At 46.6% G+C, this 16,731-nt stretch overlaps 1 protein-coding gene across 1 annotated transcript in view; it reads right to left on the bottom strand.

Annotated features, from left to right (window-relative positions):
* Positions 1-16,404, bottom strand: part of myripa (myosin VIIA and Rab interacting protein a) — a 33,842-nt gene extending 17,438 nt beyond the window's left edge. The window contains exons 1-4 of the mRNA XM_031562795.1: positions 15,778-16,404; positions 15,077-15,177; positions 14,156-14,281; positions 4,818-5,039 (exon numbers count right to left, since the gene is read on the bottom strand). Coding sequence (XP_031418655.1) covers positions 4,818-5,039; positions 14,156-14,281; positions 15,077-15,078 — 350 coding nt within the window. The 5' untranslated portion in view covers positions 15,079-15,177; positions 15,778-16,404. The remainder of the gene's footprint in view (positions 1-4,817; positions 5,040-14,155; positions 14,282-15,076; positions 15,178-15,777) is intronic.
* Between the last annotated feature and the right edge of the window lie 327 nt (positions 16,405-16,731).

Here is a 16,731-nt window from a genome sequence, read left to right as displayed (position 1 = left end):
ACCGCATCAATAGTCCAATTTTAGACTGTGTGATCATGCGACTACACTGGCATCCAAATTATTGTTTTATCAACACTTTTATCTTCACTCTAAGTTCACATAATCATTCGGCCATTTGATCATTTCAGAACAACTAATCAGACAATCCGGTACAATATTCTTTCACGTTTCCAAAATTGACGAAGAGCACCAACGCCATCCAACGCCCATAAAAACTGTGCTCGTCGCCTGTTATCCAACTGGATTCCGTGCACGCTCCGTAAGTTAAGAGGTGCTGACTCCCTGGGGACTGTCGGTGCATATTTCACTCAGTGACACCCAGACTAGGCCACTCCGAGCGACGAGCGGAGTTCTTGGATGTTGGGCTGTGTGCTAAGTGGCACATCTGGAGAGAGCTCTGCGCTCGTATGATGGACAGATGGCTATGAGTCAGTGCAGCAGTGCTGCTTTCCAATCCACTGCCTGGAATCTCTACAGCAAGACATGCATCAGCAGAGCCGGAGCTTCTGCGTCCCTCAGCTGAATTAATCAGAGCGATGCCTATTCTGTTCCTCGGCTCACGAAACCAAATGGGGAAAAGTGCATCCACATAAATCTGCTTTTTTTTTTTTACATTTATAATTAGATCAAAACAAAAAACAAAAAAAAGTTCAAAAAGGAAACCCAGAGAGGATGCCATGACGTGCTTCCAGCACCATAAAGACGTTTAAAATATGGGACTGGGAACACAGAGTCTGCTTTTCTTTTTAAATCAAATTTGCATCTTAATGATGAGGAACTAATGAGGCTATTACAATTTCAAACACGGGGGGGGGGGGGGGGGACGGCGATGACACACGTCTCTGAAAGAAGAAATCCCAAGAGGCCGTACACACACTACAAACCAGGGGACTCATTCTTCAGCTGTTGTTAAAGTTATTAGATGGGCAGTAAAAACAGGGAGGATGTGTCCCTCCTAAAGACGCAGTGATTTGCAACTCTGCTCCCAGGAGACGCGCCGGGGTGGAGGAGAGAGGGTTGAGAGAGAGTGCCAGAGGAGGGGCGCTGATTAGCGCATATAGCTCGGCGCTTTCTGGAAAATGTTTACGGGGAGGAAAAAAAAGAAAAAAAATACAACAAATGAAAATGGGTTTATTTCCAGAACGGAAGCCTGTCACAAGAGAACTGATTAAATACTGAAAAACAAACCCCAACTATAACTGGCACTTCTCTCTTTTTCTCTCTCTCTCTGTCTCTCTGTCTCACTCTCTCTCTCTCTCTCTCTCCCTCTCTCTCTCTCTCTCTCTCTCTCTATCTCATCAGCAGCAGTGGCTTTTCCCACACTATGACAGAGTGGATCCCCGAGGCGGATCACCGGGAGCTGGCCAGCGCTCCGCTCCGCTCGGGCTCTGCAGAGAAAAGCAGCTTTGTGCCCGCAGGAGCGGGGGGGAGATCGCTCGCCACTTGTGCCCGCAGGAGTGGGGGGGGGGAGCGCTCGCCACTCACCAAGACCTCCTTTCACACTTTGTGCCCGCAGGAGCGGGGGGGGGGGTAGGGGGGGGAGCGGAGCACTCGCCACTCACCAAGACCTCCTTTCACACACCAGCAGCGCACTGATCACCTTTATGTTAACTCACTCAGCTACATAAATACGGACACAGAGTGCCTGCTTTTTTCCTCTATTTTTTTTCCGCCCTACTCAGATTGCTTGTCGAAATGTAATCTCTTTCACAAACATTCTCTCCCCCTCAAACAAGAGGGGTGGTAAATACATAATTAATGGAGGTTGCTTTGATGGTTAAACGACTTATGACACATAAGAAGATGAAGGCTGTGATGGGCTCCTCCTTCCGTTTCTATCTGTAATACTGCGGATTTTTTAAAGTGCACAACGAGCCCAAGGGCATCTTTGTCTAACATGCAAGGCTGCGGTTCAAAGGTAAGTACAAGCCTCACATGAAATATTTTATGAGCCAAATTAATAAAGAATGTGTTTGTGTTTTGTTGCATTAAATATGCATATGAGCTAAATGCCCTTTTGTGCTCTGTTGGTAAAATACAGGTAGGCCTCGGGGGAAAGTGGTCGTAGAGGGGGCAGAACACACCGACCGTCAGACGATTCACGGACAATTCATCCGCGATCCGCTATTGAGAGGAAGAGCCAGCTTTGGCATTTAAGGGGGGGGGGGCATTTCTTCGGGAGAGGGGTTTTCAGCATGGAAAGAACCGTGTCCTTTAAAACTGCTTTGCACCCTTTTCCAGCGAGGCATTCTTAAAGGCCATCTCATAGAGGCGTGGAGGCAGGACCGCGACACATGCCGAGCTCAAATATGGCCATGGGGCAGGCTGAGCGTACCTAAGCTGAGCCTCCACACACTGCTTCACATGACCACCCTACTGATGCGGCTCCACACCCCACATTACACACTCATATATGACAACCGGAAATTCCTATTTTAGAATTGGTTGGAACTGAGATGGTGGAACTACATTCCCTGAGACGGCAGAGAATGGTGGTTTAACTGTAGCTGGATATGAAGTGTTAAGCCATATGAATTCCCAGCCCGATGGGCAAAGAGAAAAAGCGTTACATTTCCATCACTGTGTGCACTAACTGTTTCATTTGATCTAGAAATGTGCTGATGTCTCTCTCACACACACACACACACACACACACACACACACACACAGAAACACACACACACACTGCATGAGAAATGGTTATCAGCGTGGTAATTGTGAATTAAGCTGCTGCACATCAAACTCAAAGATGAATAAGCTATGTCATGCCGAAAGTCCTGCCTCAGCCCTTCTGCCTCCTCGGCGGCGATCTGAGTTGTAAGCGTATCTGTTTTCAGCCCGGGTCCAGTAAGTCAAAACAAGCCCTAAATCAGCTTCTCATTATTCAGCAGGAGCTGTCAGGGGCCAGGAGCTCACCTCAGCAAACACAAGCTCATGCACATTAATGCAGCCCGGCCAGATGACCACAGCGGTGAAACACACAACACCAGAGGGAACCACATAAATCCACAGATGTGTGTAGTCATTCACACACACACGCACACGCACACACAAATACACTTTCACATAGACTGACACAAACAAGCACACAGAGACAAGTATGAACACACACACACACACACACACACACCTACACTTTCACATAGACTGACACACAAACGCGCACACAGAGACATGTAGGAAAGCACACACACACACACATACACACACACACACGAACACACACACACACACATACACACACAGATAAAGATAAATATACGCACACATACGTATATCCATGTAAACACAAACGCAATGCAAGCAAATGGCTATGAGTAATTTAATGTATAAGCTTGGTGACAAATATAGACAGAAATGTCACACATAATCACACAGAAACAGATGAACACATGTGCAGAAACACACACACGCAAACACGCAATTACACACACACACACACACAACACCCCCCCACACACACACACACACACGCACACACACATACATGCTCATGCATTAGGGAACAAAAGTCAATACATATGACTGCCTACAGTCAATCATCAAAGACACATTCGCTAAAACACACATTCCCACACACACACCAGAAACGACACACATACACACACTCTCTCTCTCTCTCTCACACACACACACACACAAACAAACAGACACACACACACGCACACACACACACACACACACACACACACACACACAAAAAACACAGACACACACACATATTCACTCTCTCTCACACACAAGGCTCTTACCTCCTCCTAGTCTATTTTGCTCCATCCTAAAGGCTACCTCTTCAAAGCATCTATCTAAGGACGCAGCCCTGTCTTGAGTGCAGCCTGTAGGCTTGACCTGCTCAATGTGACGTGCAGCACAGAAGCAGCGGCAGCAGCATCAGCAGCATCAGCATCAGCAACAGAAGCATCATTAGCCTTTAGCGAGAGAGAGCCCCGCTGACAGCTCGACTGGGCTCTCTCTGTCTGAGTCCTCACACTCAGCGCCTAATCCGCTCATTCATCCTAACATGACTGGCAGCTGTAGCGTAGCATTAGCACTGCCTATCGCCAGCAGCAGCCATCAGCCACACAAGACAGCACAGTGTCTCTTCCCTCTCCGAAGACTGCACACACACACCACACACACACACACGGGGAGGAATGGAGGCGCACATATACACTCTCCCGCTATTCACACACACACACACACACACACACACACACACACACACTCACATAGGAAGATTGGAACGCACACAGAGGTGAGCACAGAGTGTGTGTGGACAGACCCTTCAATCGTGTTGGTGAGTACACACACATACACACATGTTACACACCAACTGTCTCTACCTTGCATACATACACACTCACACAATGTACATGCATGCACACACGCTCACGCCTCTGTGCATGCATGCATGCATGCATCAGTGCACACACACATCCACTCTGACAGACACGTGTATGCATGCACAATCCTCTGCATACCTGCACACGCGTGCACCCGTCCGTCTCCCCCTCTCTCTCTCTCTCTCTCTATCTCATCACACACAACCTCTCTCTCTCCCTCCCTCTCTCTCTCTCTCTCTCTCCCTATCTCTCTCTCTCTCTCACTCTCTCATCACACACAACCACTCTCTCTTTCCTTCTCTCAATCTCTCCCTCCCTCAAGCTCTCTCTCTCTCTGTCTCGCTGTCTCTCTCTCAATCTCCACCTCTCTCCCTCACACACACACAGCCGCATTCTCTCTCTCACGGAAACAAGCTTAGACACACACACACACACTCAGAGAGACACAAACACGCCCTCGCCCACCGCACTAACCTGCTCTTCTGGCAGGAGGCGCACAGCCAGGCTTTGTCCCTCCTGCTGTAGGTGCAGCAGCCCTTGCACACGTTGTACTGGCAGTCCAGGCAGGGCCGCCGGGGGTTGAGCAGGAAGGTGAAGGGCGCGCAGCAGCGGATGCAGCAGCGCTCGTTAAACCTGTGCTGCCGAGACAGCAGCGTGCACCGGCTGCCCTCCGCGTCCAGCTCCTGCTTCATCTCACTGACACAGCCCAGGGAGGAGGGGATGAGCGGGGCGGGTGGGTGGGGGACGGGGAGGAGAGGGGAGGAGGAGAGAGGGGGAGGAGAGAGAGAGAGAGATGGAGAGAGAGAGGGAGACAGAGGGAGAGGGAGGGAGGGAGGGAGGGGGAGGAGGGGAGGGGGGAGAAACAGAGGCAGAGGAGAAAAGAGACACAGAGACAGAGAGGGAGGGAAAAAAATAATCAAAATGAAACGAGAGAGAGACAGAGAGAGACAGAGAGAGACAGAGAGAGAGAGAGAGAGAGAGAGAGAAAGGACAGACAACATGAGAGAAAATGGGAGGGATGGAAGGGAGAGGAAAAGAGAGGGAACACAAAAGGTGACAAGGTAGTGAATGATTACGTAATAAAACGGACATTTCAGCCCCCCCCCACATGTTCTCCAGTAATTGGGATTGAGCATGGAGCCGCTTAATGTATTCAGACAGTAGCATTTGAACAGCTGTGAGTTGCATTAGTGTACTGACCTCATGACCAGGACTATGGCAGGACACTATTAAAATTCCATCTCTCAGGAGGGGGAAAAAAAATCCCACTCCATCTCTAAACAAATCTGAAGATTCTCTTAATGGCGAGTTGCTATGGCCACTGGCAAAGCCCAGAAGACATTGAGACACTGAGTTTGTGCCGCTTCACCGGTGTACCAACACCGAAGGGCCAAAACACTCACAGATGTTCGAAGTCAGGTTAAAGAAGGAGGAAAACGCAACAGAAAGCCTAGTGTACCGGTAACAAAACGTGCAGGTGGACAAACACGATCTTCAGTAAGCACAGCAAACTCATGCCACTGCTCATTAATTATGTAATTGCTGCCAAATTTCACAATTAGTGTTTAAGTAATTAACCGACCAATGAGAGTGAATTATGCGACAGTGAGAGGGGGAGAAAGGTGGGTGCGGGTGAAGGAATATATGATCGTTCTGCTCCAGTGAAAGGTTCAGGAAAGGTCTGCTGATAAATAATGCATCCCCTCCTCTCCTCTGCAGTCACTTAGACAGAGCTAGGGCTGTGTATACTCTGCATGCTATAGCAGCGTTCTCATTAAGGTGAAACGGGGTGGGCAGGGGGTGGGAGACCGAGTGTGAGAGAGGCAGAGAGAGACCGAGGTCAGGTGTGCTTGCATTAGTGTAATCATTAAAGGTGATTACGGTGAGTATTGACTGATTGGGTTCTCTGAGCACTGCAGGACAGACAGTGGGGGGGGGGGGGGGGGGGGGGGGGGCAGAAGCTAATCCCACCAGATTATAGGGAAAGATAGTGAAAATACACTTGAGTAAACAAAGGTTACACAAATACACAACCCCATTTGGGATGTTATGACAACGTACTAATATGAAAAATACACATGCAATTACAGCTATTCGTGCTTTATATAATGTATCTAATCAATATATGTGATCTGAGTAATGTATGGAATATCGATGTCTGTTTAACAAACTGTATTTAGAACACACACAAACACAAACAAACACACACACACACACAAACACACACACACAAACACACACACACACACAAACACACACACACAGACCTGCCCTGCACCTATTGAGACCCACCTCAGCTCAATATGTCGGCATAAGAGAGATCACCTAGAGTCTGCTGCATGACTCTAGGCCAGAGACATTACGTGCCAAGTCGTGTTTGTGTGTGTGTTTGTCTGCGTGTGTGGGTGTGTGTGTGTGTGTGTGTGTGTGTGTGTGTGCGCGTGCGTGCATGCGTGTGTATGTGTGTGTGTGTGTGTTTGTCTGCGTGTGTGGGCGTGTGTGTGTGTTTGTGTGTGTGTTTGTCTGCGTGTGTGTGTTTGTGTGTGTGTTTGTCTGCGTGTGTGGGTGTGTGTGTGTGTGTGTGTGTGTGTGCGTGCGTGCATGCGTGTGTGTGTGTGTGTGTGTTTGTCTGCGTGTGTGTGTGTGTGTGTGTTTGTCTGCGTGTGTGGGTGTGTGTGTGTGTGTGTGTGTGTGTGTGCGCGTGCGTGCATGCGTGTGTGTGTGTGTGTTTGTCTGCGTGTGTGGGTGTTTGTGTGTGTGTTTGTCTGCGTGTGTGTGTGTGTGTGTGTGTTTGTCTGTGTGTGTGTGTGTGTGTGTGTGTGTGTGTGTGTGTGTGTTTGTGTGTGTGTGATTGTGTGTGTTTGTGCTGGCTGGGTGGACTGCAGTGAAACACATGCCACCCAGCAGGAGCCTGAACAGGTGAGGTGAACAGACTATAACTAGAGCTAAAGGCCTGGATCTCGGCCCCTGGGAAGCAGCCTTCTGTGAGGAGACAGACCACCAGGAAATACCACAGTTTTAATGACTGATCATACTGATAGATTCTAATGCAGTATGGAAATACTACAAAACAGTATAATGTTTTGCAGTATTCCAACTGCAACAGTATGCCAAAATGCACCTATTGGTATTTCATATTCAATATTTTGATCCAGGCTGACTAATTCATGCAGCAAGCAATTCTAAAATGAAACAGCATCGTATAATGCAGGATTTGCTTCGTTTGGTGGTAAAATGAAAATGAAATCTCTGCAGTTTTGCCAAACTGGGTCCCCTCTTATTTTGTCCACCGATGTTCTTCCCACAGCAATCCCCGATGCACACTGAGGCTGTCACCATGATTAATGTCCATGTGCCAACCCTAATGTTATACTGCTATATTTCAAAGACTTTTGCAACACTGCAGCAGCATTACAATTCATATTCCCCTGCCGCCGAGCGCGTTTGGCGCGACTGTGGGCCCAGACTTGGGCTGGAGAAGTATTAAAACTGCCGAGGGCCTGTCACTCGTGGCCATTTCAAAGAGAGGGGAGGAATAATGGGGTTGAGACTGAGAATGAACAAACAGAACCAGTGCGAAAGGAGGAGAGCCGCGCTGTAAAGTGCTTCTGCACACAGGGCTTTTAATCTCCTGCTGCTGCCTGTACCATTCGCCTATTCAAATCTGGTCTCCAGCCTCTTTCAAACAGAGCACAAACACCCCATAGAGAAGGTCAGCCACAATACGGAGTAATCTTAATCTCACAACGAGGCCTCCCCCCCCCCCCCCCCCCCCCATTCAGCCATTACCACAGTAAACTGTGCTTTTTTCCACTTCCGCTAACAGCAAACACATCATCCGACTGAAACCCAGAGTCTCGAGTGTGGGTGACTTAGCATGGCGTTACGTTTGAAGAAAAATTAGATGTTGCTATCTATCTCGAGCCCTTAGTGGGGGACCAGCTGAGAGGTGCATATGTGAATCGAGTTCCAAAGAGTGTGTGTCTGGTTCGTCAGCAGGCTGTGTAATTATGCAGAGAGAGAGGCCCATGAGAGAGTGTTCTGGGCCTAATTTTCCGACTAATGACATTTACACATCATTCAGCACGAGCAGCTGCAGGCAATCTCTTGACTTTGACTTTGAGGATACGCGCTGACCCACTGAGACATACGGTCCCGACCCGACTCGCCACATCAGAGACATACACGAAGGGCTATTAGAGAGGCTACAGCATGAACTCATTAAAATTTAGATGTCATCACCCAGGAAAAGCCACAGATATTACAGTGAAAGTGGTTAAGGGTATTTCCCAGGGGAAATGCCCCCTAGAAACTGCCCCGGTGAGCTCTGGCCCCCTGGAAACTGCCCCGGTAAGATCTGCCCCCCTGGAAACTGCCCCGCTGAGCTCTTGCATTGCTTGTGCTGCACACAGTTCCTGTTGCTGCTGTTGCATTACCAAACCAACACATTACTGCGGATGAGGGCCAGTTAAGTTGATGTGTCTTGGCGTCGTCTACACAGCCTGATGAACAATTCAGCACATGAGGCCCGAACTAATCGCACACGGAGGACGTCATGCTTTTGCGAACTTCAAACAAAAAAGTCTCTCTCAAAGTCAGTTGGGGTGACTCATTACTGTTGTAAGTCACATGGGTGGCCCCCTTTGATGGCCATTGGACGGGAACTCCAGCCAACCAACAGCGTAACCGCTTCACGCCATGGCACTCGCTCAGCCGCTACAGCAGTTACCAAACCCGCCATCTGTCTGATAATTTGATTCAATTATGTCTGAAACATGCAAACATGCCTGGATTATACATGAAAAGCCCACAGGCTTTAATCTGCACTTTAATCAAACAGAGTGGAGCAGCCTTTGTCTGTGCTTGGAAACTCAGCAGAACAATCCAGGTGTTAGAGTGTTTACAAGCCTGTGAATGAAATTTCGGGGACTGATAAACAAAGACAATTGTTCTTTCTGTTTGAAGGATCACACTTTATTATCACAGAGAGAGAGAGAGAGATAGAGAGAGAGAGAGAGAGAGAGAGAGAGAGAGAGAGAGAGAGAGAGAGAGTGTCTCGCCACTCCCACTCCTATAGTCGCCCAAGGATGTCACTGCTGAACAAAAACAGACTGTTTCTTTTGCCTCTTAACACTGACTGCCTCTCTCCTCACTCACTCACACACACAAACACACACACACACACACACACACCACCACTCTACTGCACAAAGGCTTTTCACACATAAACTTGTGCTCAGCTACACGGTGAGTGCAGAACCAGTGCATCCTGAAAATGGCAGTCAGGGTTGATAGATTTACGACAGCTGCTGACAGCCAGGCACGAGCACAAACACACAAACACACACACACACAGACACACACACACACACACACACACACACACACACACACACACACACACACACACAGCTGCTGACAGCCAGGCACGAGCGGAGACGAGCCTCACAAGTCTGCCTGGCATATTGGGATGTGAATACTCCAACTAGAGCCAACTCTGAACACAAACACACACACACACACACACACACATGCACACAGACACACACAAACACACAAACACACATGCACACACAAACACACAGACACACACACACACACACACACACAAACACACACACACACAAACACAAACACACAGACACACACACACACACACGCAAACACAAACACACACACACATGCAAAAACACACAGACACACAGACACACACACACACCCACACACACACACACACACACACACACAGACACACGCAAACACATGCACACAGACAAAAACACAAACACACGCAAACACATGCACACAGACACAAACACACACAAACACGCAGACACACGCAAACACATGCACACATGCACACACACACACACACACACACACACACACGCACACACGCACACAGACACACTGGCTTATTTGAGAGTGCCGGTACAGTAATTCTCCTCTGTGCCTACCTTGTCCCGTGCCTACGTAACATCTGACATTTACCCTCTACAAACATTCAGCCTGGTAAAAGAAAACTGAAAGAATTGCGTGATGATACAAATATGTTGACGACCCTATAAACGTGGGTTAGCGTTGATTTATGTCCAAGTTTGCTCATTAAAAAAAAACAAAACCCAATTGAGTCTGAAATTTTAAGCACATTTCTGCAGGGTGTTTGAATAATGGATCGAGTAAAACTCAAGAAGCAAAACACATCTGGGCCTGGGTATTTACCACCGCACAACAAAGAGATTAGTTTAGCCCCAAAAGCATTGTTGAATGAAGCTAATTATGAACTGGTGAAGCATATTCCATTTGCAGTGAATAATGACAAGTCCTAATGCTTTTAGGAAACTATCATTAAATTAAATCATTAAACGCATCAATCAATCACTGTTGTAAAGATTTGTGTTTGAAAAGAGGATTAAAAACAGTCAGTGCCAGTGCTGGCTACTGGCCCTCGTACTCTGCTGTGTGTGTGTGAGAGACTAATTTCTCTCCAGCAGAGAAGCCCTGCTCAGGCTGATAACGCAAGGAGCGCATTAGAATCTGTTCAGCATTGCCCTCTGTGGCTCTGTGGGTCTGTGGGGTGTGCATAATGGATACAGTTTTGCATAAACCTCATTTAAAAAACAGTGTGCACTTCACTCTGGACAGTTCTGCTGAAAGCCTTCCAGAACGGCAGCTGGCTATCACTTTTGGAAATACTGTCCTTCCTCATGACCGCGGCCCTTTGGCTGCTTCGGGTCCATATCTGACATATGTGTGACTACTGACCTGACTTAAGTCTTATCTGCGCTTCAGCGCTTAGCACTAATGGACGATGGACACTCATCAGGGGATGGACCTGCATCATCTGATCACACTGCCGACTCACGTCCCCCACACACTGCACACGAGTCAGTAATCCCCACCGCGTGGGTCAACTCGAAACTCGCAACTTACTCGACAAATAACTACGACCATGTGTGTGATCCCTCCGTTTTGTGCAGCCCGGACAAAAAGTGCAGCTTAGCTCTGCGGTGTTCACAATAGACAACTGGAACCGTGCCTGTCACGCCACGTCCCGCCATCTGTGCATACTAAAAAGTGTGTACTTACACACCCACGCAGCCTTGGACACCGTTCTGCCCAGACATTCAACACACACTTGGTGATGCAAACACAATTTCTGCTAATAACTCCACCCGTTTTTGATATACAGTACTTAAATTACAGCGTGCACCGTCATCTGTTTCATGGAGCTGACTGAACCTGCTGGGCAAAGCCTTTGGGTAGGTTCTATGAAGAGTATGTTTGGGAGCACAAGGAAATTGACTACAATCACAAATATAAGGCACTGATCCTGATAATGCACCGAGGAGAGAAGATGATGGGTCACAAAGCTGTTACTGTATCTTATATACGATATCAGGCTGAGAACCTCTTCAATAAAGCTGTGCTCCAGTCAGCGAGGAGTTTCGTTTCTACTTTTCCCCCCTAATCAGACGGATCTCTCTCATCCCTGTTTTATATTCTGTGGCACTCCTTAAGTGTCAGGCAGGAAATTGAAAAGCTCGATGCATGAAGCCGCTTGGGAAAAAGAGGAGAGCGAGGAGAGAAATCCCCAAAACACAGCTCGCATCAAATGAGCTCCTTTAGACCTGCCACACTGGTCTAGGGAGGAAAGGTCACATACGAGCCGCCTTCTCTCTGAATCTGGACGTTTAATCCCACAAGGGCGGTACTGTACATCACTAACAGACAACTGTGTGGCTTTAAAGTCAAAATGTGAAAACATTTCACAGAGCGTTATGCAGATCGCCGAGATGGCAGGATCCAACACAGAGAGATCAATAGATACAGTAAGTCTGTGGGAAGGTTGGAACTGAGCGTTTTGAGGCAGTTAAAGCTAGTGATGAAAAGGGCTCGGCTGAATGACAAAAAAAAAAAAACCCACTGATGTCTGGCAACCCAAAAAATGCACTTCTGAGAAGCCACGTTCCCTTCTGAGCGATAAAAGCGCTTTCCGCGCCAGTGCTGACAGCTTGCTTGATATCAGTGCGGCAAAGACAAAACCACTAAGCACTCGGGACATGTTTTACAATTCTGGCAGAGGCTCAGATGACCTTATACACACAGTTAACGGGAACTGAGCAGGAAGATCAACAAGCTGCTGCCAGCGAGTTAGCCACCGCTTGCTATCAGACATGCCGGGAAACGTGGTCAACACCGCCATTAAGGACTTGCCAAACTTGGAATGCTTTTCTGAGGAGAATTACTAATAGTGTTTGTCGAGGGATTAACCCTATGCTTTGTTTGAGGCCATTTGATTAACGTCTGTTCCAGTGGTACAGCATTGTTTGCGCACTGCTTGAAAGGTTTCTAACCAAAGTGATTTTGATCTGACCAGGGCCCACAGTCTGATACCTACCACTGCAAAACTAAATCCATTTCACTGCTAATGAAAACAACCCAGTACCACTGGTCTATTGTTCAGTTGACATGCGGCATGAAGCTATGGAATAACTTTGAGAGTGTGTTAATAACTAACTAATCAAGTAATTGTCAGCAAGGTAAATTACCTAAAGAAAATAAAGTGTCAATGTAATGCCAGTGGTGGAAGTTGTAACGAGTGCATGCAATCAGTGTTTACAATTAAAACACAGAAGTGTATTTATGCGTAACAGCGGTTCACATTTGAGCTGAAAGCCAACATCACAAGACCTGAGTCTGAAAAGGAAAGAGGCAGCTTATTGAGGAGGAAATAACAGCATTGGTCAAATGCAAGACTGACTGCCTTTTTCTAAAGGCTCTTGTTCACAACGGATTATAGATTTCTGCACCTGGGGTTCCCTCTGCATATTTAAGGAGGTACTATTCACAGCTGTTCTTGGATTTGTTTGCTGGTCTGCGTCTCTCCTTCGTCTCGTCTAGTTTTAACTTACACAAGCATAACACCCTACCAAAGATCCAAATTTTAGCAGACACAAAATAAACCCATTTCATAAGAGGGGAAAAACAATGAAGGCTTGTTTGCTTAAGGCTTATATACCCCATCCACAGGTCAAACAAAGAAAAGGACATTGTGTCATATTTGGCCAAATATTCATTAGGGACTCAAATCAGCCATTTTACTCTCTTGCCTTCCACACAAGTGATCCTCACAAATTCCGTTACCACAGCTAGTTCTATTTCGGAGGCACTTAAACAAGTCACCATTTCCTCCAATTATGTGTGTCCCCCGGACAACTGCCTCATTGCAAAACCACACCCCGAGATTCACTGGTCGGTTATGCATCCAGTGCTCAATGTAAATGCTCAATGCTGCACATTTCTCTGCATTGTTACTTCACAGGCTGCAGACAGAATATGCATCTGAAATTAACAATGGCTGTTCTTGGAGCCATTTGCAGAGAGGATCATGGGAAATGACTCAATGTTAAACAGGAAAGGGAAGGTCTTCCTGCCCCTTGTTTGGAGGACATACTAATCAAGGGGGGCATGGGAAATATCCTGCGCTCTAGAAATCCTTGCAATGCCTGCACCCATTAAAACACGCATGTTTAAACGGACAACGGTGCAGTTGTAAACAGAGACGTGTCGCAAACTAAACGATGTTACCGCAGGCAGGTGATGCTGCAACTCTGGATGAGTCATTTGCAAACACCACGGCAACTAGATTCGACTCCAAACGGAGAGCAAGAATGATAGTGATAATGAGGAAAGGACCAACACAGTCTCCTCTTCCCACACACGGAATGTGACAGCTGGACACAAGTCCGAGCTTTCGAATTGGAGAGGGGGGGGGCGGCGGGGGGGTGAGGCCAGAAAGGATGACTCACCTGAGGCGCGACTCCTCCTTCTCCCTCAGCTTCATGTCCCGCTGCACCACCTGCAGCACGTGATGCGCCTCCTCCTCCGACAGCCCCGACAAGTCCAACTTGCGGCCCATCTCTTTGACCTCTGACCTGACCCGACCCGACCCGACCCGACCCAGGGGGAAGAGAATGGAAATAGGTTGGCAGAAACACAGTGACGAGTCACTCTATGCTCATTCACAAAAACATTGAAGGCCTTGTATATCAACCAGACCACAGAGGATACATTAGTGAGATCATCTGAAAGGGGCATTAGGAAGGTGTGTGTGTGGTGACCATGTGTGTAGTAGATTGGACTGATGTAGTAACTAGACAGGGTTGCCAGTACTAATTAAGACTCTAAGACATCAAGACACAAATACAATATGATGTGTAAGAGAGAAGTCCAAAGTGTTAGACAAACAGATTGTACTGATGGTGATGACTCATTGTTTGCAATGAGCCTGATGTTCATTCAGCGTTTTGTTTTTGTTTTTGTTTGTTTGTTGTAGAAAATATAGAATGAGCTCCAAAGTATATGCTAAAGTAGACTACAGTAGTTTTCAACAGTAGAGCCAAAATGGGTCAACAAGGCCTGACTGATGTTGGGCCATGTCAGAGTCCAGAATAAGAACAGGCAACAATACAGACTTTTTCTGTTGCTATTTTCAACAAAAAGCAAAATGAACAGTATGTTACAAGAAGATTAGCAGAAGTCAAATATTCAGGTTTTTAGAATGCATTGTAAATAGAGTAAGACCAAATTTTCTATCATTCAATTTGATTCAGGCAGGTGTGGCGAATATGCTTCCACTAGACACCTACAAAATATTTAATTTTCTCCCCCACACCGATTCATTTTGCCCCAAAAGAAAAACATTGTGCAAGTGCAAAAATGCCACTTACATAAGGGTGCTAATCAGTCTGTAGCAAGTGGATTGCAAGCAGCAACTGATTTGTCACTTTCACGGAAAAATTGGCAGCCTGTTCAGTGAAATGATCAGAATCTGTTGAGCCAACAACGTCAGCAAAGAGCAAATATCGTTCATCAACGGAGCGTACAGTAACTACAAATGGTATCCACTGTTGTAGCTTCCGCCACTTTTTGCAAACATGAAAATAAAAAGAACAGCTGTCTGCTTTTAAAGACACCCCAAATGTCTCTCAAAGCAAAACAGCTCCAACACAGCTTGGTAATGACTCACTGTGGCAGTCAATACAAACAGCCACAGCATAATGATTCATTCTTCTCTGCCCCTCTCACACACACAGACGAGCGTACTGCAGATAGCATTGCCTAGGATGACGCTGAAGGTGATGACTGAGAGGGCATTCACTATACATTCAAAACATCCTTATATCGTAATGTACCACAAAGGACTCTTTCGTGTGATATGGTGAAAGACATACTGCCAGTGGAGGTAGTAAGGTAATGTATTTTAATGTAGCCTTGTAAGATAATCATATAGAAGAGCACCTTATTACACACGTCCCACGACAATGACAAGAGAGACGTTCAGGTGGCAACCACGTTGGAGTTTTGTCATGATTGGAAGACGAGTTAAAGCGTAAATAATAAAGGTAGCCTAAACAAACGTGTATCTTACCTAGTGCCCTCCTTAGCAGCTTGCAAATCGATCCGATCCGTGCGTTCTGTCAATGGACAGTTGTGCGTTAACGACCCACAAAAAGCCACGATGTAACGATCGTCTAGTCGGTTACATCCACGTTCCCTTTAGTCATTATAAACCCAGATGTTCAGCATTCGCCAAGACGACCTGGACAGTTGGAGCACAATCACAAGAGTGGCGCTTGGCTTCTCACCCAGATTTGTATATAAGTCAGCGCACCTGACCAACTAGCAAGGCAGCCAACCTAGACCTCAATGGTACCACGTTACCCTTAGGGGACCACATCTGCTTGGCCGAACGACTTCCCATAAACTGAACATCCGAAGGGTAATGTGAAAGGATGGCTGAGGATTTAAAGAGTGGTAGACTGTGTAGTGGAAAGCGTATAAACCTGTTAAGAACTAACTGTAAAGTTATTTTCCTTTTTTTGTGGCCCTCTAGAATTTGTCTTGGATGTCTTTAATTTAATGATCTTGTTTTGTAATTTAGGAGGCACTTGGCCGAACTAGATATACGAATGTTAAATAATAAACGAGTCTCTGCCCTGATTTGTGATTCTTAATTAGCCTACCTGCCGCTATCAGAGACAGCATTATGTTCCTCTGTGGACTGTAAAAGACTGGGATTCCTAGGATTGAGTCATTAATGTGTCAATATCTGAAATATTGTAGTAGTCTTGTTTTATATGTGCTATGGTATAATCTCACTTGAAGTTAAACTATACTGTGAGATATTTTGTCTGTTAAGCTGATCTACAGTACTCTGCTTCATTCCTGTTACAAATACACTTATGTTTTACAGCATATATAAACCCCTTCATCTCCAAAGCACACTTCCTGCTAAGGTTTATTTTAAGATATTGACCTGCTAGGTATACACTACTTCCCTGTGGTCACAGCCAATCAGGAACTGCTTTCACAAAGTTGAACA

Source organism: Clupea harengus, chromosome 25 (assembly GCF_900700415.2).
Source record: "Clupea harengus chromosome 25, Ch_v2.0.2, whole genome shotgun sequence".
NCBI classification, from domain to species: domain Eukaryota; kingdom Metazoa; phylum Chordata; class Actinopteri; order Clupeiformes; family Clupeidae; genus Clupea; species Clupea harengus.
The sequence above is the reverse complement of the archived record's forward strand: the minus strand, read 5'-3'. Positions and strand labels throughout refer to the sequence as shown.